Source organism: Leguminivora glycinivorella, chromosome 22 (assembly GCF_023078275.1).
Source record: "Leguminivora glycinivorella isolate SPB_JAAS2020 chromosome 22, LegGlyc_1.1, whole genome shotgun sequence".
NCBI classification, from domain to species: domain Eukaryota; kingdom Metazoa; phylum Arthropoda; class Insecta; order Lepidoptera; family Tortricidae; genus Leguminivora; species Leguminivora glycinivorella.
In genome coordinates this window covers 6,377,348-6,399,778 of record NC_062992.1, presented here as the reverse complement: position 1 = coordinate 6,399,778, position 22,431 = coordinate 6,377,348, and the positions used below count along the sequence as shown (strand labels likewise).

General features: G+C 39.1%; 1 protein-coding gene across 1 annotated transcript in view; it reads right to left on the bottom strand.

The window, feature by feature from the left end:
• LOC125237913 (focal adhesion kinase 1) overlaps positions 1-22,431 on the bottom strand; it is a 109,472-nt gene that overhangs the window by 69,526 nt on the left and 17,515 nt on the right. Inside the window, 13 exon segments of the mRNA XM_048145148.1 lie at positions 1,118-1,250; positions 2,900-3,067; positions 3,869-3,949; positions 5,016-5,138; positions 9,253-9,334; positions 10,598-10,684; positions 11,303-11,392; positions 11,394-11,473; positions 13,017-13,161; positions 13,573-13,729; positions 14,547-14,626; positions 15,157-15,312; positions 16,226-16,413. Coding sequence (XP_048001105.1) covers positions 1,118-1,250; positions 2,900-3,067; positions 3,869-3,949; positions 5,016-5,138; positions 9,253-9,334; positions 10,598-10,684; positions 11,303-11,392; positions 11,394-11,473; positions 13,017-13,161; positions 13,573-13,729; positions 14,547-14,626; positions 15,157-15,312; positions 16,226-16,413 — 1,570 coding nt within the window.

Genomic DNA, 22,431 nt, shown 5'->3' with positions numbered 1-22,431 from the left:
TGTGAAAAGTTAATACAATATAAAACTTCAAACTTATTGGTGTATTGTAAATGTAACATTGCCGTAATGAATAGCGTGTAAGTTACGTACAAGTTTCATATTGTGCTATTGTTGCAATGTAGAAAAATGAACTTATTAAAAGTTTTCGTCATAACTTTCCAGTAAGTTTATATTTCAATGTATCAGCAACATTGCTATTCAAAGTTATAGAAAGTTGTAAAAATCCGATCTGGGAAACTTACAGGGTTTATCTACAGCGCGGCCGAATTCGTTTAACATCAATATACCTCAAACGTTGCTCAAACGTTGCAAGCTTGCAATTGTAAGTTTCAAGCTCCCAGATGTAGCATTGAGCAATGTTACCGCAAGTTCTGCTTGCTTAACGGGCCAGTTTCAGTAATTCTTTTTTTGTTTCAAAAGAGCTACGTCCAAGTCCCATATTAATTTGCGGGCCGATTTTTGAGTCTCGCGCGTTCGAATTCAGAAAATTGTCACTGAAAATAATAGGCAAGTCACCGTTTTCAACCGGTATTTTAGTGACAAAATCCCGTATGCGAGATTAAAAAATCGCCCTCCTGGAGCTGTTCTGATGATGGGATCCATGAATAGTTCAGGGAACTCCTCAATTTTTAAAGGCACATGTGTGGTCATTTCGGTGTTTTCTTAAGTAACTCGAGTAGTTTCTCTCGAAAACTAGCACAGTTTTTATAAAGTGAACCCCATGATGATGATTGTTCTTTTTGAGGTCGGTTGTATTTTTTTGTAAAAAGTTTTTTTTTTATAATAAAATTTGCTATTCTATTATTTATTCTTTAAACTGATTTGGTTTAATTCTTTATATATAACTTAAACTAAACAATTTAATATAATTATGTACAGCTTAAAACTACACAAATTAATATATATTTACAAATAAAAAATGCTCCCCAGATCATCCTCGGAGGTGATGGGGCCCAGTAGGCTGGTAGCGTTGCCTTTTTGTATGGCCAAACTTATTCGCTGGCCAAAGTAGCTGCCAGCCCTCTGGTCACCGGATACGTCAACCAGGCGTTGCGATATTTCTTTGAATATATAGTAACGTAAAGTTTTTATTATATAGTAACATATAGGTACCCACCTCCTAGCGTTTTGTTGCAGGTAAGCCCGGAGTTCGCCGAGTGTGGCCAGCTCCATGACTATCCATATAGGCGGCGCGCTGCATACGCCGACCAGCCCGATTATATGCGGGTGCGAGAACTGCTGCATTATATCTGTAATACAAAGTTAATCTCATGTTTTCTTGTGCGTAAAGGAAACTTAAAACCAAACATTTAATGCTATTCCTGTATCATCATCCTCCTTGCGTTATCCCGGCATTTGCCACGGCTCATAGAAGCCTGGGGTCCGCTTTGACAAATAATCCCAAGATTTGGCGTAGACACTAGTTTTTACGAAAGCGACTGCCATCTGACCTTCCAACCCGAAGGGTAACTAAGCCTTATTGGAATTAGTCCGGTTTCCTTACGATGTTTTCCTTCGCCGAAAAGCGACTGGCAAATATCAAATGATATTTCGCACATAAGTTCAGAAAAACTCATTGGTACGAGTCGGGTTCGAACCCGCGACCTCCGGATTGAAAGTCGCACGCTCTTACCGCTAGGCCACAAACCTAAAGTTTATTTCTAAAACTAAAGTTTATTCTGCTAACTTGACGACCGGTCTGGCCTAGCGCGTAGTGACCCTGCCTGCTACGCGTGGTCCCGGGTTCGAATACCGGTAAGGGCATTTATTTGTGTGATGAACGCATAATTATATTTGTTCCTGAGTCATGGATGTTTTCTATGTATATGAGTATTTGTATATTATATATATCCTTGTCTGAGTACCTGCAACACAAGCCTTCTTGAGCTTACCGTGGGACTCAGTCAATCTGTCTATAATATTTATTTATTTATTATTTATTTTATTGCACAGCTGAATATTGTGCATAATGCATTAACCTTGAGTAGTTTTAGAACCATATAGACACTGATACTTTAGCTGCCCTATTTCTAATAATAGGGATACATAAAAAATGGCATTCTGTTTAGTCCGTCAGTTAGATCGTCTAAAAATACTAAACACATATGTTTCGCTTTTTCTAATTAATGAAAAAATACAAAGATACAGAGCATCAAAGTTCCGGAGTCCCCACTCCGCTTGTGACGTCACTTCTAAGTAAAAATTATACCTAGGCGTGACGTCACGCGAAACTTCAACGCACTGTACCGTCGTCATTTTTCTTTTACGAGATAAAGGAAAAAATACGTGTCTAAAATTCTTTGATAATCTAACTGACGGACTAATTAGTTTTTTTAGTCGTCTCGCCTATTGTTTTTAGAGCTAAATACCTACATATGCATGATACGCGTCCATCTATACGAGTTGAGACTACGACTACCTGTGCGTAGGAACGCGCCTCTTTCGTATATTTGATCGCCATTGTTCGGACAATGGCGATCAAATATATGAAAGCGCTGTGGTTGTATACTGGACATTCAGACGCAACAGAAACGGCTGAATCAATATGGGCCGCGCGAACTTTGAGTCGAGTCCAAAATTGGCTATCAGTAGTCGCGAATTGAGAAGTGGCGATGTCTAGTATCGGAGACCAAGTTTCTTTTTGGGTTACTAAGCCAACAGAGTAAGTACTTACAAGCTTATTTTTTAACAAGCAGAAACGTCTGCTAACGATTCTAAACATTTTTTACCCCAAGACGTGTGATACATAAGGAAAGGCATGGAAAGATTTGCGATGTCCGGCGTGGCTTCCGTAGCTCAATTGGTTAAGAGCCTTGCACGGATTGCAAATGATGCGGGTTCAAGTCCCGCCGGAAGCGTAAATTTTTCCATTTTTTCCTTTAATATAAAAAATACTTACAAGCTTCTTCTAGAAACTTCTCAGCGGTGTCCAGGTCAGCATCTAACTTGCATGTTTTGACAGCAACAGGTAAAATGTACTCTCCGCCAGAGCCCTTTCCCTGTTGTTTTTGTATGGTGAGTTGTCGCCGAAGGGAAGGATGGTTCGCGGACGCAACTCGGCACGTGCCTGGAAAATATGCAAGGTCAGGTAAGGCATTGCAAATGTGGGGCAAACTCAATAAAGTTTTATTAAAAAAAAGTCGCTTAAAAACAGAGATTTACCGGAAAATCCTAGATTTTATCGATCATCATCATTCTCGTTGCGTTATACCGGTATTTGCCGCGGAGTCTGGGGTCCGTTGTGCTAACTAATCCCAAGATATGGCGTAGGCACTAGTTTTACGAAAGCGACTGCCATCTGACCTTCCAACCCAAAGGGTAACTATGCCTTATTGGAATTAGTCCGGTTTTCTCACGATGTTTTCCTTCATCAAAAAGCGACTGGCAAATATCAAATCACATTTCGCACATAAATACGAAATGTTAAATAAATATTATTTATAGTCACAAATATAAAGGCTTTGACAGACATTACTTCAGTAAATCTACAATATCAACTGGTAAATGTTGAATCATGCACAAGTTCTCGAGAAATTCCAAAAAAATCTTAAAGGGCAGTGGGGCACTTTCAGAATTTGGGTCCCCCCAAATAGCAAAAGTTGTTAACAAAAATTAACTCGCTGTCAGTTTTGTGGCGATAATTAAGCGTAAAATCTGTCTAAAAATTTACTTTTTACCCATTCTGAATGTAGATTATCGCTTAAAGTTTATGTAATTAACACAGAAACAATATTTTTATTGAAATTTCATGCTTATTATAATTTTATTATCGTCACAAAACTGACAGTTGAGTTAATTTTTGTTAACAACTTTCGCTAATTGGGGGGTTCCAAATTCTGAAAATGCTCAGTGACGCAAATAGATTTACCTTTGTGTACGTCACCAAACTGCCCTTCTCCGATGATGCCGGTTAGCTCGATCTGGTTGCGAACCAACTCGTAGTCTCGAACTGCGAATAAGATACATTTTTTTTTATATTTTAAAAGAAATCACACTCATACCAATCCTACTCATAGTGTTGTGTTCCTGTTGGTGAGTAAGGCTGCCAGAGCTCAACGAGGGTGCGGTGTGCTGATGACAGGAGGACTTACGGAACTAACTTGTTCCGTCTGTTGTCCTTTAAATCGTCGGCAACCCGAACCCTCCTTAGACCTTGTACACTCCTTTTTGCTGTGTACTTAACACAGCAAAAGGGAATGTACACGTTTCTAATGTTTGAGTTGCAAGCGGCCATAGGTTACGGTGACCGCTTTACATCAGGCGGGCCGTATGCTTGTTTGCCACCGACGTAGTATAAAAAAAATGAAAAAATGAAACTTTGCTCAAGTATCACTCCACTTTATTGATAGGTGAAAATGGTATGGCAATCAATTCAGTTTTTTTTTGTTTAGAATAAGTAGTTTTATAATATGAAATGAATCGACGTTTTCCGCTATATTTGCGGTTGCTAGGGCGCATGACAATAAGGACCTTGCCTGTAGGTACTCAATAAAAAAAAATGGTATAACATGCACGAAATAAAGCATCAGACAATTAGAAAAAACATGGACAGTGATTATTTATAACCCCTATTTGTATTTAATAGTCAGAGAGAAAGATATAAAGTAAATGTGTTGACCGTGACGTCACTCGACACGATTTCATACTTATCAATTCCTTATTAGTAAAACGTTCAAATTCATTTTGACAATTTTTAAAAAGGAATTGATTGGGCTTGAAGGAAAGTATAAGCCAATAGCCAATAGGCAATATATAATAACCTAACCAGAAAATTAAAATTTTGAAAAACCCCCGACCGCGACATAGTGGACCGATTTTCATGAAACATGACTAAGAACACGCGACTAACTCAGCTTTCAGACAAAATAAAACTAAATCAAAATCGGTTCATCCGTTCGGGAGCTAAAATGCGACAGACAGACATACACACACACAGACAGACAGACAAACAGACAGACAGACACGTCAAACTTATACCACCCCTTCGTTTTTGCGTCGGGGGTTAAAAAACTAACCTGCCGGCGTGGAGTAATCAGCATCATCATCTACGATTTCCGCGTAATCTTCTGAAAGCAGCGTCGCCGTGTTGCCTTCCCAAGTACTGGTCTTGCCTTCTGACGAACTTGAGCTCATCTCCGCTGGAAATTCAATGTTAAAATAAAAAAAACAGCTTTTTATTTCTCACAAACCTTATAAAATAACAATCTGTAATAATAATCACAAAAAATGCTTCCTAACAAAAAAAAAGTGATAGGTCACTTTCGAGAAAGGTACAAACAAATCCCTGTTGATTTGTGTCGATTTCGTTCTAAAGGCGCGAATTATATGATTTAAAAAACCTGTGACTTCATAAGTGTATACATATTATGTAATTTTCGGGTCGGGGAACATTAATAGGATATTATTGTATTTTCTTGCCACCAGAGAGCAGCACTGTTACTTATAAATATGCAGTATCAAAACTCTTGAAACCAAAAAAAAACTGTTAGTTATCCTTTGTGTATTTATTGAATAACAAAAAATATTCCAGTAAGTTAATTTACTTATCTGCTAAAACTTTGTTGGCAGAAAAATGCAATACAGTTTCATGTCGAAAGAAAAAAAATGTTTGAAAATGGTTCTACGGATGTCCCCTTTGTGTAGTAACTAACTATTACCTTGACCAATTGGCTCCTGCTTTTTATCAGCGATTGCCAATTTCAATGCATTTATTATTAAAATCCTTAGTATTTTTTACAAAAAGTAAGAAAAAAAGACAAACGATGTGTGTTGTCCTGCTCACGTTTCCTTACGGTGCTTCCACACTGGCTGTTACAAATCGTCACTACTTTGAAAAAATCTCGTATCTCACACTGCTCCTCAAAGACAAAACGTAGTTAGTCTATATGCATTCCATACACACTTCATACATTTTTCTCTTCATTTACAGAAGAAGATACAATTTTTTTTCAAAGTACTGCCGAAATATAAAAGATAAGATAAGATAAGATATCATTTATTGTATAATTATAGGTTTACATAATGGGTGATATTTTAGTAGGTATTTAGGTGGTATCACTATAATTTGCCTGTCAGGCGTACAATATTATAATAATAATAATAATAAATTCTTTATTCGCTTAAAATATGGTACAATGAGATGGTAGGTACATATACATTTATCGAGCTATACATATTTTGCTGATTCAGCATGCAAATACACTTAACCTAAACTTAACTAAATACTTAAAGTAATACTATTACATGCAAAACAGGTCGTCAACAGAGTAAAACATTTTAATTTTTAGCCAACGATAGAGTTGTGTCTTAAATGAATTAAGGGTAAGATCTTTTATTGTATCTGGGAGAGCATTAAATATTTGTATGCACATGTTATAACTGCTTTTCATAAAAAGGGCACTATTAGGAACAAAATCAATTACAAGCCTATTAGGATTTCTTGTGTTTCTATGGAATACTTGATTAGCCTTGACAAACAAATGTGGATATTTTTTTACAAACACAGCAGCTTCAAAAATATACATACAAGGCAGTGTCAAAATTTCGTGCTTTGCGAATAGTGGCCTACAAGATTCTCGTTGGGGTACTCCACACATTGCCCTTACACACTTTTTTTGCGCTATAAAAGCCCTAATTGTGTCAGTAGAGTTACCCCATACAAGGAGTCCATATCTTAGCTGAGACGCTACGTATCCATGATAAGCCATCACTACTGTATTCCAACTAGATATATTGCGAAGTCGTTTTAGTACATATGCAAATCTTACGAGCTTATCACACACTATGTCTATATGATTTTTCCAACTACAGTGCATATCTAAGGTGACGCCTAAGAATTTTACAACATCGACTTCCTTAATTTGTGAGTTATTGTATCGGACATCTAATGACTTTCCTTTGTTTCTTATACTACGGAATTGGACATATTGAGTTTTGTCAATATTAACAGATAAATTATTGTATTCTAGCCATTCAATTATAGATTTTACTGTATTATTAATGTCATTATTATATTGCATTTCATTATTACATGTCACTAGAATCGATATATCGTCAGCAAATAGTGTGCATTGATGTGTTGTTATATCCGGTAGGTCATTAATATACATCAGAAAAAGAAGTGGCCCTAGTACACTGCCTTGTGGCACTCCTTGGCTAATTTTCATGTATGAAGATCTATGACTAACTGTTGTTGAGTGTTCAGGTCTTCTTATCTCAACACACTGCTGTCGGTTTTTTAGATATGAAATGAGCCATTGCAGTGTTGGCCCTCTTATCCCAAGATTCTCAAGTTTAGCAATAAGCAGATCATGTGACACAAAATCAAATGCCATTGACATGTCAAAGAACACTACAACAGCTGGTTTCTTATTGTCAATATTTCTAATAATTCCATTAACGAGATTAAATGTGGCAAGTGTAGTACTTTTATTTTTTTGGAATCCGTTTTGTTCACTTTTTAGGATTTTATATTTTTCTAAAAATGACATGATTCTTTTATGCATAGCCTTTTCAAATATCTTAGATATGACAGGTATAAGCGTTATCGGCCTGTAACTACACATTGATGACCTGTTTCCTTTTTTAAATATCGGTGTGACTACTGACAATTTTAAAGCCTTCGGAAAGCTTCCCGACTCGAAAGATAGATTAATAAGGTGAGTTATTACTGGTACTAATTCGTCAATGCATAGTTTTAGAATCTTAGTTGATAATCCATCATATCCTGTAGAATTAGTGTTTTTTAGTGACCGTATTATGTTACTTATTTCGTTGGGGCTTACAGGAGTGAGAAAGATAGTGTTATTGACATATTTCGAATTTGTATTTCTTATAATTGTGTTTGTATTATTCGTACGTTGGATTAGATAGCTATTAAATGCCTGTGCTATTAGACTGGGGTTTTCTATCATAGTACCATCATTGTTAATTTCATTAATATAGTGATCATTCTCTCTTATTTGTTTACTTAAATCTAGATTAACTATTTACAATTCTATTTACAATGTATGCATAAACTAAACCTTACGCCAGTGAGAGGGAAAAAATATGTAGTGTACCTATACAAAGTGAGCTCTTGTATTAAAGCGTTGTATAGAAATCTATATTGAAAAAATCATCTATAGTGTAAGGCATCCTTTTTTTTAACACTTGTGTTATAGATTTTTTAAATAATTTGTCATCCTGATCTTTAATTGCATCTGGTAATTTATTAAATAGTTTCGCAGCCATTACATACAAACTTTTATTGTAATATGCTGTTTTTACAGGGATTCTTGGGAGAATCTCATATCTATTTTGATGATTACGGGGAAAGTTCTTATGTATTATCCTAAAAAGGTTTAAATTTTGTTTGACGAACATACAAGCTTCCAATATAAACATAGATGGCAGAGTTAAAATATTAAGTTTCTTGAATAAAGGCTTGCAACTGTCAGTCGTTTTTGCTCTAGCAATAGATCGAACACATTTCTTTTGTAATATAAACACTTCATTTTTATTACAAGAGTTACCCCAGTGCAGTAGGCCGTATCTTAAAATAGATGATACTTGTCCATGATAAGCACTGAGCGCAGTATTTTGAGAATGATAAATGATATATATATAACATTGTATGACCGGGACAGCTTAATGTCAATAAATAATTCTGTATACTTAGGGCCGATTGCATCAAACCGTCTGTCACCGTTAAAGCATTCGTTAAATTTTATTGTATGGGAAGTTCCATAGACCTCTGCTGCGTGAGCCAACTGCAACTGGCCCTTGTGTAAAAGCAATATGGACCCTATCGTACTTACTTTTGCATTGACAGTTCAGGGACTTCCACACAGTAGCTTGTAAAAAATATTTCATGTAAGTATTATCAGTATTATTAAGTAAATAAAACTCTGAAAGAAGTATAGTACACATTCTTAGGACAAATTAATTTATCCTCATAGAAAATAATTGAATTTGTATTTTTTTCACTTGGAGGCCTTGGTCACTTTTTCTTTGTATATGACATTTCAGTTTATATTTAAATTGTGTCATATACTTGAAAATTTTTGTTCTAAGATCCTTGCCACCGTGTCCGAATGGCCGAGTGGTTTAGGCATCCGTCGCGATAACGAAGGACGCTGGTTCGAATCCAGCTTTGAAAACTTGGAGGCCTTGGTCACTTTTTCTTTGTATATGACATTTATTTCAGTTTAAGTATAGTACTTACAGTTTTTATGGTTAGTGTAAATATTAAAAATAAAAATAAGAACTTACTTGTTCTATTCCATAGCGAGGTCTGTGATTCTGTGACTAGTCTGCAATACCCGTCTACTAAGTCTGCTAAACTCTCGGCAGCCTGTAACATAATAAAAATTAGATCATTACTGTAATACTATACTTTTTCTAACTATTATACCAAAATAATTAGGAAATTACAATTAGTTAAGTTATAGTATATGAGACATCTTGATCTGTTTGAAACAGATCAAGATTGGCCCAATACTGCGCAAGACAGGAATAGATGGCAAGAGCTGGAGGAGGCCTTTACCCGAAAGGGGTCCTAACCAAATATTTAGGCTATAGAAAAAAAAATGGGCTTTTTATTTTATTTGTTTATTTATTATTTACATGAGACATCAACGCGTTCATATACCTATATTCAATATTAGCCCGTTGATATCTCTTCCAGAGACCGGCTGGTTTCAGAAACAAAGCGTAGTAACAGTGTACACTCCGGATCGGGCGATTTCGATTATAATTTTTAGGGTTGATACATGCCTTTGCGTACGCTACTACAGATAAGATTGCGTGTTGACATCCCTGAGTCGAAAGGGATAGTGCCATGTACCTAGTTAGAAAAGGACAGCACTATTTGACCTTTAACTTCTGTTAAACTTATGCTAACGCTACATATAGTTGCCTTTTAACTACACTGTGACTTTAGCGAGTACTCTGAAGACGGGAGCTAGCCGCTGTGAATAATAGAAATAATAAGTTTTTTGCACAAAAATAAACATTTGTGGCACAAGCTTTTATAGCTTTGTACATACCTTTCTTTCAACAGTCATCTACTGCTCTCCGAGACGTTTCTAAAAACCCCTTACTGAAAGGGGATACCACGTTTCATAACAGAGTTCCTATGGCCACCTTTCATCAGCTCCATGATACCATAATAATGTTGCATTGTCACGTGATTTATTACATATGTGTGCAAAATTCCAGCTCAATCGGAAACCGGGAAGTGGGCAAATTTAGCTTCTACGTTTTGACGCAAACTAACATACTAACAAGGAAAGTTGAATAAAAGCTTGTAACAAAAGCTTTTAACAGATTAATAACAGACTACTATTAATATTATTCACTCTGTATTAGCACACCTCGGACACTGGCGATCAAATATATGAAAGAGGCGCGTTCCTAGCACACAGTCTTAGCTCGTGTAGGTGAACGCGTACTATGCTTGTATGAGTGAAATATGACAGGTCGACTGTTCGCGTTTTTGACAGGCGGTAACTGTGAGGTAACCGAGAGGGGGTGGGCGGCACTTTCAGCGGGGAGCGGGAGTGGCCATACTGTACGATAGTACTCTTTATTATACTGTGGTAGTAGTGAGTGTTACCTCAACACTGCTGCACGTAATAGTTAGCGTCTCCGTGGCGCCTTTCACTCGCAACTGCAACGCTGCTTTGCCGCACGAGGAACCGCTCTGAAACACCAAATACACATCTTACCACTGGCAAAGACATATGTAACTCCGTATAGACATATAAAGTCTAAGAAAAAAACGTACCTCAGTATGTGCCATACAGAAAAAGGTATGGTGGCCAAGATGGCATTACACCTTTGGGGTACGCGCAGCTAGATGGCGCTAATATTAATATTTGACATTTTAAAACATATCAAGCTAATTAATATGGGCCAAATTGTCAAAACTGAGGTTCAAAAATTTCGTTATCAAGAGATGGCAGTATATGCACTGTGATTGCACATTTTGCTTCGACAGTAGCTCTCTATAATACTCGATCCTCTTTGCCACTGGTATTTCATTTTATACGCCATGCAATAGACTAGACACCAAGGAGGATCGAGTATTATAAAGAGTTACTGTCAAAGTAGAATGTGTAATCACACTGCATAGACTGCCATCTCTCGACACAAGCTTAACACTTTTGAACCTCAGTTTTGACAATTTGACCCATATTCTTAGCTTGATTTGTAAAATGTCAACTATTAATATTAGCGCCATCTAGCCGGGCGTGCCCCATCTTTGCTAATACTAATGACAAATACAAAGCCTGTTTAAAATTGGCTTAATGTTAGCAACCTGCGATTGCGATTGTGTGGTTTGCGACTGCGACTGGCAGTTGGACTTGAGCGTCTGCACGGCGACGATGTCGGCGAACGAGGCGATCTTCAGTGTACGATCGTTGAAAGAGTTAATTAGCGGCCCCGTCGCCGGCCTTGTGTTTTTTAGAAAACTTTACGTACGATATATCTGCAATTGGCAAATGTAAGTTTAAAAAAACAGACGGACAGACGGACAGACGGACAGACGGACATGGTGTATTTAATTATTGGTTGTTTACTGTAGGTATGTGCTAGTGACGCCCTCTAGTCGCTGCTGGTCTAAAACACAAAATGTAGTATAGGTAGTAATGTAGGTATAGGTAGGTTAGGTGTCTTCAAATGGCCGAAAGCCAAACTGACAGAATAGGAGCCCCGCGTAAGCGGGGCTCCGTCGATATCGCTTTGAAGTTAAGATAAGACGAAAAAAATATCAATGGGTATTTTGCGTTTTAGACCAGTTGCTTTGTATGTTAACTGTGAATAAAAATCGTGAAAATGTAAGCTAATGTTACCGGGTCCAATGAAGAGCTTTATAGGGACAAGTGTGACAATGACAATTCAACACGTCGAACAAAATTCGCGGTAGGCCCTCTTAAAGTTTGTTAGACACGATGGAGCTCCGCGCAATCGGGGCGAACTTCGTTGATATCGCTTAAAAGTTAAGATAAAACGTGAAAAATATTATGGATATTTTGCGTTTGAGACCAGTTGCTTTGTATGTACCTGCTTAATTCCCAAAATCGTGAAAGTGTAAACCAATGTTACCTATATCGGGTCCAATGGCGAGCTCTATAGGGATGGCCCAGCCAGAGCCCAGGGCCCCGGTGAAGGTTTCGCGATCGTAGCCGTAGTGAGTGTGCATGGTTTCCAGATATTTTAGCATTCTGAGAGATTTGTGCGACAATGCAACACGTCACACAAGACTCGCGGTAGGCCCTCTTAAAGTTTGTTAGACACGACGGAGCTCCGCGCAATCGGGGCTTCGTTGATATCGTTTTAAAGTTAAGATAAAACGGAAAAAATATTGTGGATATTTTGCGTTTTAGACCAGTTGCTTTGTATATACCTGCTTATTTCCCAAAATCGTGAAAGTGTAAACCGGTGTTACCTATATCGGGTCCAATGGAGAGCTCTATAGGGACAAGCGTGACAATGACAATGTATCACGTCGAACAAGATTCGCGGTGAGCCCTCGCAAAGCTTCATATGACACGACAGAGCCCCGCGTAAGCGGGGCATCATCCATATCGCTTAAAAGTTAAGATAAAACGTGAAAAATATTATGGATATTTTGCGTTTTAGACCAGTTGCTTTGTATATACCTGCTTAATTCCCAAAATCGTGAAAGTGTAAACCAGTGTTACCTATATCGGGACCAATGGCGAGCTCTATAGGGATGGCCCAGCCGGAGCCCAGGGCCCCGGTGAAGGTTTCGCGGTCGTAGCCGTAGTGAGTGTGCATGGTTTCCAGATATTTCACCATGCACATGTCTGAGAGGGGTATGCGAATTTACACACAAGACTCGCGGTTGGCCCTCTTAAAGTTTGTTATGACACGACGGAGCCCCGCTGACGCGGGGCTTCGTCCATATCGCTTAAAAGTTAAGATAAAACGTGAAAAATATTATGGATATTTTGCGTTTTAGATCAGTGAATCTAGATCAAAATCGTGAAAGGGCAAATCAGTGTTACCTATATCGGGTCCAATGGCGAGCTCTATAGGGATGGCCCAGCCGCTGCCCAGGGCCCCGGTGAAGGATTCGCGGTCGTAGCCGTAGTGAGTGTGCATGGTTTCCAGATATTTCAGCATGCACTCCGTGTCTGAGAGGTTTGCCACCTGGAATTAAAATAACATCATTAAGATTGAGAGAATAGTATTCTCATTTTATAAATAATAAGTCGGTAAAGGAATACCATATTATACAATGTTGAATGTGAACCGATTTTAATTTTGTTGACGATGTTTTATGTTGAAATTTTTCTACTCAGAATTATGAGCTCTTTCGATTCTATTAGGAGAAAAAATAATCTGAGTAGGTAACGATTTTTTATAATACAGTAAGCTACGAAATTGCATGGCGAAATTATGAATGTATTCACTGATAAAGTCGCCATGAACTTTTGCAGCTCACTATACAGGAAAAAATGAAAAAAAAAATCGTCTATTAATAATTATGGAAAGTCTTGGTCAATAACATTATCAGATTGTCTTTGCAAATTCAACTCTAAAACTTATTAAATAAGGTACCTTTTTGAACTGCTGCTGTATGGCCTTTTTCAGCACTTTGGGCTTGATCGCTTCGAGCACAGATTTTGGCAGGAACTTGTGCAGCCCGAACTCTTTCTCCAGGTACTCGATGTTGGACTTCTTGTCCAGTGATATTTGCATGTCTTTGCAGAAGTATCTGCAACACGAGAGATTTATGGATTACTAGTTAGGCTAAGATAAGTTGGATTTGGATAGCCCCGCCTCTGCAAGGGTTGGAAAACGTCATAATTTTATCGACATTTGATGTTTAAAATAGAATTTGTCAGAATCGTTGCCAACTTAACTTGGACTGACTATACTTAGGCCATCTTGAACCAATCACTTAACTCAGGGTTAGTAGGCATTTGTCAAATTCCATATAAAATGAAGGGTTAACCCTTTCGTTCGTGCAAGTCGCCCTTGGTCTACTTCTTAACGCTAACGCTTTTAATGTTTTCTAAACTGACTAAAGCAGATTTAAAGAACAAGACATATTTATGGGTTAATGATTATGGTCCATATAGAGTCCTCACAATTTAATCATGAGACTGTATAGCTAAAAAGACTTTGCTTCAGGATTGATAGTAACCGGTGATCGTCGAAAATTCGTTACATAATAGACGCAACAGCAAATATTGCCCATTGGTACTTTCAAGCATTTCATACACTGAGATTAAATATATATTTTTTTTATACTACGTGGGTGGCAAACAAGCACACGGTCCGCCTGATGGAGTGTTCACCGTCACCTATGGACGCCTGCAACTCAAAGAGTGCCACATGCGCGTTGCCAACCCATTAGAAACAGTGCAGTAAAATCTACTAAACTTTTGAAATACTTAAATACCTAAAATATGTCATATTGGACATATGTAACTTTTGATGCCATTCGCTACTGTTTCAGAGAGATAAGAGTAAGGTACAGCGGGTAAATGATTTGCCCCGCTGTACCTTAACTAGTATAAAATACTCACTTTATTTCTAAACAACATATTTGTATCGCCAGATCCTGGTCCACCATGGGATGGTTGGCGTTGAGGTAGTCATGTCGCACCTGAAATTTAATACAATACACATTATAATTACTACTTCTAGAGAAATAACTACTAAAATGCTAGTTTAGGTACTATGTATACGTAAATTTTGTAGTCCATAAAGTCTACCTAAAGGTGACATTGCTGTAGGTCCCGTACCTTACATCGTTACATAATACAATATGTTATGTGTGTTTGAGGTACAGAACAGATGTAGTGTAGTGTTTTGTAATAGTGATCCGGTCAGAGTCACACAGCCCGCATAGGTTGGCGGCAGGTATCGTAAGCGCAGTTCTAGCCGCTATTCTGGCCATGGTCGCATTACCTGATGTTGTAATTTATCTTAATTGTCTTGTTTAAAATAGAAAATATAATGTACATCTACCGTGATCGTAATTATGTAAATGATTTTTAATAAATTTTTTAATTTTAATGGAACGTGATCCGGTCAGAGTCACACAGCCCGCGTAGGTTGGCGGCAGGTATCGTAAGCGCAGTTTTAGCCACCATTCTCACGTCGGCCATGTTGTAATAGTGTCAGGTACATTACCTGATCGTAGTAGTAATGGAACGTGACCCGGTCAGAGTCACACAGCCCGCGTAGATTGGCGGGCAGGTACCGCACGCGCAGTTCTAGCCGCCATTCTGAGGCCGGCCATTTTGCTAGCAGCTCTGATACTGGCGTGTCTTGGTGGATCCATCGGATCTGGAAATAAGGTGTAAATCTTAGTTAGTCGAATGTTAGTCTACTCCAAATGGAGTTTGTGAACCTAAAACCAAATTATTATCACCACTGAATACGGTTACAATCCATTAGTAGCCGTACCACTGATCTCTCATCTCAGCACATAATTATTCGTAGCAATCGTAGCGTACCTTCCCCATAGTCAGCAGCCGCACTCGTAGCACATAACAAGACGCGTAGATTCGCTACCCGGTCGCTAGCCTGCTCGCTAGCAGCCGTAGCACTGAGCGCACGTCCTCGTAGACCACTCATATTTGTTGCTATAGCAACCTACCTTGCCCGTAGTCACCTCCCGCGCTCCTAGCGCATAACAAGACGCGTAGACTCGCTTGCTGGTCGCTAGCCTGATCGCTAGCAGCTGTAGCACTGAGCGCACAGCTTTGTAGCCCACTGATATTCGTAGCCATGGCAACCTACCTTGCCTGTTATTAGCCGCCGCGCTCGTAGCGCATAACAAGACGCGTAGACTCGCTCCCCGGTCGCTAGCCTGCTCGCTAGTAACCGTAGCACTGAGCGCACGTCTTCGTAGCCCACTGATATTCGTAGCCATAGCAACCTACCTTGCCAGTAGTCAGCCGCCGCGCTCGTAGCGCATAACAAGACGCGTAGACTCGCTCGCCGGTCGCTAGCCTGCTCGCTAGTAACCATAGCACTGAGCGCACGTCTTCGCAGCCCACTGATATTCGTAGCCATAGCAACCTACCTTGCCAGTAGTCAGCCGCCGCGCTCGTAGCGCATAACAAGACGCGTAGCCATAGCTCGCTCGCCGGTCGCGCATAACAGCCTGCTTGCGCTAGTAACCGTAGCACTAAGCGCACGTCTTCGCATAGACACGCTCCTCAGCCCACTGATATTCGTAGCCATAGCAACCTACCTTGCCCGTAGTCAGCCGCCGCGCTCGTAGCGCATAACAAGACGCGTAGACTCGCTCGCCGGTCGCTAGCCTGCTCGCTAGTAACCGTAGCACTGAGCGCACGTCCTCGTCGGCCGATGCTCGGACGACGTTGAAGCCCCCGTTCGGCAGGTGGACCTTTAGTGTTGACTGGTCCGCCGGCGCCGTTCCTAAAAAGAAAAAAAAATGCTTTTAATTAAATCGAATTTTTGTACTGTCACTGGTTGAACGATCGATTCATTTTTTGTGATATACCAGGCAGACGAACAGACGCATCGCCTGTTGTTAGGCAATTCCGACCGTTCATTCCATGGGGCATGGATAGGCAACGCTAGATGAAACATTCTTAACGAGGTTTGCAATGCAATAACACAGTTTTCTCATTTGACGTGGTATAAAAAAAAATGAAATGAAAATTATTAACATCGTCAGTCAGAAAGGTACTTCAGTTCATTCAAATGAATTAATTAATAATTTCTCCATGCACTTTTGCAGCTGGTCATATTAGTACATAATTTTTCCTACTCGTCACTCAAGAGTTCTGAAGGGAAGAACATTTCTGCCCCAATGTCCATTGGTTAGATTACTTACTTACTTTGTTAGCGCGACGGCCTCCATTGGTTAGATTAGATATACGAAATTTGGGCTTCATCCACAGTCAAATACTTAAGTTCAGCAAACTTATAATAGGCGTCATAGGCGAGACGACTAAAAAAAAACTAATTAGTCCGTCAGATAGATTATCAAAGAATTTTAGACACTTATTTTTTCTCGTAAACGAAAAATGACGAAGGTACAGTGCGTTGAAGTTTCGCGTGACGTCACGCCTAGGTACAATTTTTACTTAGAAGTGACGTCACAAGCCCCCACTCCGGAACTTTGATGCTCTATATCATTGTATCATTAATTAGAAAAATTAATTTCATTAATTAGAAAAAGTGAAAAATATGTGTTCAGTATTTTTGGACCATCTAACTGACGGACTAAACAGAATACCATTTTTTTATGTAGTCGTCATCCCTATTCCATTTCCAACTCTTAAGCATTTCACCGAGAAATCCACAAATGTTCTCTAATTAAGTACCACAGAGCGTATATTGTTGGCTAAATAACTTACTCTGAATAACGCAAACCTCGCAAGGAGTTTGGTAATTAAGTCAACAATGAGGAGATCCGCTAATTTCGCCTCGACGCGTAATGAATAGAATGCGTGGCTCATTGATATTTTAATCTTGTTTGTAAGTGTTTGTTTTGTTTCTTTAAGTAATCATTAAGGGTGTTAACATAATAGGCGAGACGACTAACAAAAAAACTAATTAGTCCGTCAGTTAGATTATCAAAAAAATTTTAGACACGTATTTTTTTCTTTTTTTCTCGTAAACGAAAAATGACGACGGTACAGTGCGTTGAAGTTTCGCGTGACGTCACGCCTAGGTCAAGCCTTCTTGAGCTTACCGTAGGGCTAAGTAAATCTGTGTAAGAATGTCCTATAATATTTATTTATTCTACATCCCACAGTCGACTTCTACGACACCTACTGTTTCTCTCTTTTCTTATTTTAACTATTGATGAACCTTAGTTTTTCTAAAACCGGTTCCTATCCTATATATTTTCATAGGTGGTGGTAATGTTAATCCCGGAAACCCGGAACATTCACTGAGAATTCAATATCGCCGAATCAGTATTATTGTAGATTGCTCGCCCGGGCTTAGGGCTCATTAGATCGAGCTTCTGCAAGTTAGGAACCACAGAACAACACAAACAGTTCGTTGCAAAACTTGCAAACTTTAGACTGGTTTAAATGTTATCGCAGTTCATGTGTCATTCCAGGGTGGCTAGCCGAATGGCACAATCGCTCACGAAACGCTCACGAAACGAAGCGCTAGTAGATATCTATCTCTATCGCGCTTGCGTATTGGCGCGACAGAGCCAGCGGCGTATCGCTTTCGTTTGGCGTCGGAGAAATGCCATTCGGCTACGGGGCCTGCGCCCATCATAAAATTAGCTCGATGATACCGTAAAAGTAAGAGCGTTTTCACATTATCCGATCCGATATCGGTTGTAGGAAGGATGTCAAAGATGGCGCCTTTACTATACACCGTGTTTCACTTAACACTAAAAACCTGAAAACTGTTTGTTCAGAATCGAGAGTAGAATCGATTGAGCTATATCTTGATGGGGGTAATATTTTTTGTTTTAATTTGTATTATTAGTTATTGTTTACGTGCCCATTCTACAAATTCGTAATACAACATTGTGCATATCATATTGTTAGAGGTTGTATACCTTTTTCAGTATTTAAGGGTATTAATACTGGCTGGTTACTTGGACGATTATTTTTTCCGCTACGAGATAGACGTTGTACGTCAGTTTAATTTTAAAGTTTATCATAAGTCATAACAGATTGAACTCGTACCTAATTACAACCTTGTCATTTTGAATGTTAGGTTTAAAGGAGGGACCCAGGAGGGTCGTGACATTTTGCCACGAGCGGCACGCGAGTGGCAAAACTCGAGACTAGTGAAGAATGATATTCTCGCACGAGTGACGAACGACGTTTTTAATACAGTTGCGACAAAACACTACTACAACGAAATAAACAATCCGAACTCCCAATTTTCGCATTGACATTGACGCATTTTTTGACAATCTATCTTTGAAGCTTTTAAACTTGCGTTCATATTTTCTCACGCTAAACAGCCAAAAACCGGGCACTTTTTGAGCGAGTGTATTAAAATAATAATTTTGTTATAACTCTTGATTATGGCTTAATTTTAAAGGACCTTTCAGTCTTTATTGATCGGGATAAATATGAAGAATTTGATGATGGCGTCCAGTTTCACAATTTTTGATTCATCTTGATGAGAGAAATCGGCGGCTACTGATGGGTAGAGATGACATGGATTCGTGGGCAGAGTGATACTGCACTTGATTCCTTTATATCCATTGAATCTATTTCATAGTTTATGCACGCAAAAACTACGGGGTGTTATTAAGTTTGACGTATTTGTCTGTCTGTCTGTCTGTGGCATCGTAGCTTTTGAACGGATGAACCGATTTAGATTTCGTTTTTATTGTTTGAAAGCTGAATTAGTCGGCAGTGTTCTTAACCATGTTGAAAATCAGTCGGGAGTTTTACAGAATTTAAACTTTGAAAAAACTTTTTATCTTGGTTATTATACTACCTATGTCCGAAGCGCTGGTAGCCTAGCCGTAAGTACGTGCAACTTTCGTTCCGGAGGTCGCGGGTTCGAACCCTGGCTCGCACAAATGAGTTTGTCGGAATTCATGTACGAAATGTCATTTGATATTTGGCAGTCGCTTTTCGGTGAAGGAAAACATCGTGAGGAAACCGGACTAATTCCAATAAGGTCTAGTTTGCCCTTCGGGTTGGACGGTCAGATGGCAGTCGCTTTCGTAAAAACTAGTGCCTTAGCCAAATCTTGGGATTAGTTGTCAAAGCGGACCCCAAGCAAAGGAGGATGATGATTATACCTATGTTCGTTGTAGCTTTGTGTTACCAACTAGTCTACGAATTGATACGTACCTAACTACTAAGAGTATCTATAGATATCCTATGTAGTATTGATTGGTACAGATCACGTCCCCTGGGTAATTGGCAGGACTCGCAACAGCGGGGTCAACGACCGGCCTTTATTTGAAAACAACGACGTATGAGCAGTTTGTGTGATCACAATGATTGTTGTTTAACTAGACAAATTGCACATTTTTAACCGCCGACGCAAAAACGACGGGGTGTTATAAGTTTGACGAGTCTGTCTGTCTGTCTGTCTGTCTGTCTGTCTGTTTGTCTGTCTGTCTATCTGTCTGTCTGTTTGTCTGTCTGTCTGTTTGTCTGTCTGTCTGTGTGTGTCTGTCTGTGGCATCGTAGCTCCCGAAAGGATGAACCGATTAATATTTAGTTTTGTCTTTCAGAGCTGAGTTAGTCGGGAGTGTTCTTAGCCTCTTCTTCGTAGCCATGTTTCTAGAAAATCGGCCTACTATGTAGCGGTCGGGGGTTTTTTCAAAATTTTAATTTTGTGGTTACCTACTTGAAGTTGGTTGAAGGAATCCTTAACTTCTTATTAAAACTCCCGTTTTTGGAGCATTCAGTGAGCCATCCTGTACAAGCGCATTATATTTCGTGTCTTGCTATTTATTGTTCGAAGTTTAAAACAAGCGATCATTAAACATAAAAACACAAGGAAAAAAGAAAAAAAAGAAAAAAATAATTAACAAATAACCTGCAGGTTAAAATTCGGACCAAAAAATATCGGAATCAGAAGCTAAGCGACTGTAAAAACAAGCTGCCGAAGAAAATACGGACTAGGATAATCGCTTTCGGGAAAAAATGCGAAAAGAAAATTAGCTGCAAAGCGTTTGGGAAGCCCATCTAACAAATCGGAGCGAGAAGATGTTTTTTTTCGTTCTCTCACATATGAAATATGAATGACAGTGACATGCCTGGGCACTTGCACAGGCGCCGCCTGACGGGACAAAAAGGTCAGTGTGCCTCCTCATTCTACACATTGCCATTAAAAAGATCTACATATACCACCCAATTCGCAGAAAAATTACATTTTCTCAAACATGCAATGAACATCAAACAATCAAACATGCATGAATTAATGAATGTCTTTACGTTCCTTAAAATGGGCTGGGAAGTATCGCTTTTTGGGCGCAACAACTCGAGAGGACTGTAAAGGGATTTCATATTATTTTTTAGGCCTAGGCCTGCAAAGTAACTTTTTTTTATAAAATATTGTCCTTTAGAGCATTTTTTTTTATTTCATTGTATGTTTGAGAAAAGCACTATACATGCCTCGGCGTGAAAACGGATTCCCGGCCTCGTATCCCTATCCGGCCTCGCTCGCACGCTCGCTCGGCCGTATATACCCACTTGGCCGGAAATCCTCATTTTCCCGGCCTCTGATGTAATGTATGTCTGATGTGATTTTCATGGAATGGTCCTTTTCCAAAATTCGTGTAGTTTTCCTGTACACTTACAGGAAAGTCATACGACGCAGAGAATTTTAATATTTGGAACTATTTCGGTAAACCGCCATGGCAGGCTTTTTCAGTAAAATAATTATGCATAAGGTACAGCGGGGCAAATCTCAACTGGGGGGCCAATGTAACTGGTCCATTTCTTCCATGTTTTACAATGTTCGCATTATTAAATAGAGTGTCCACTTGAGGCGTGTTCAGTGGGCACATGTAGAACTCGACATCATAGTGTAATAAATGGATCAGTTACAATTGGCCCCTAGTAGAGTCTTGCCTCGTTGTACGCTAATACCTAAAAACCGTTTGAATGCAAAAATATTGTGCGATATACATTATCGTCTTAGTGATTTTCGAGATTTCGAGAAGCCGGTGCTGTATATATAGACATCTCATTTAAAATTCAAACACATGATTATCTAACAAGCCAACTCAATATGGGCATTCCCACCTCTACAAATTCATTGAGCAAATTTGTGAATGAAAGCACGAGCCCATAAATGGATACCGTGGGCCGCAAATTGCATATACGACTGACTTTAAAGATACTCCCACTCTTTCATTCAAGATGCTTGTGTAAGGCCTGAGTGGACGCTTGGAGCGGAGCGTTTAGCGGGGCGGGCGAGTGTGCTTAAGCGTCGACTCAGGACACTTGCACTGAGAGAAAAAACAACCATACTTGCCTGCCAAGTATGGTCGCGCGATAAGCGATAAGTGATAAAACATCAGGCCGTCCCTATCGCACTATTTGTAAGTGCGATAGGGACAGCCAGATGTTTTGTCATTTGTCGCGCGACCATGCTTGCCTGCCAGTTTTTATGTTCGTTCAACAAGTTTTTTGGTTAAAGTACTAGCTGTGTAACCATTCTAGATATTGCACTATGTTGATGTTTCTAGATGATTATTATACTCGTTGATGCCTTATTAAGTCGGTTGATTTGTTGCGGATCTATTAGACTGGTCGAAGGTTTCGCTCACAAGAAATGTAAACCGTAAATGATAAAAGTCGCAGATTTTAAACACAAAAAGATGTTTTTCCGAGTCGAAATGCGCAGCTACTTCTGTGTTTTCGGTTAGTTCAATCAAATAGTTAGGTAGCTGTTTTCAACAAGTGGGAGGATTAACAAAAAAGCAAAAAAGTTTATTGATAAAAAACATTAATAGCACAGAATAAGTAAATAAAT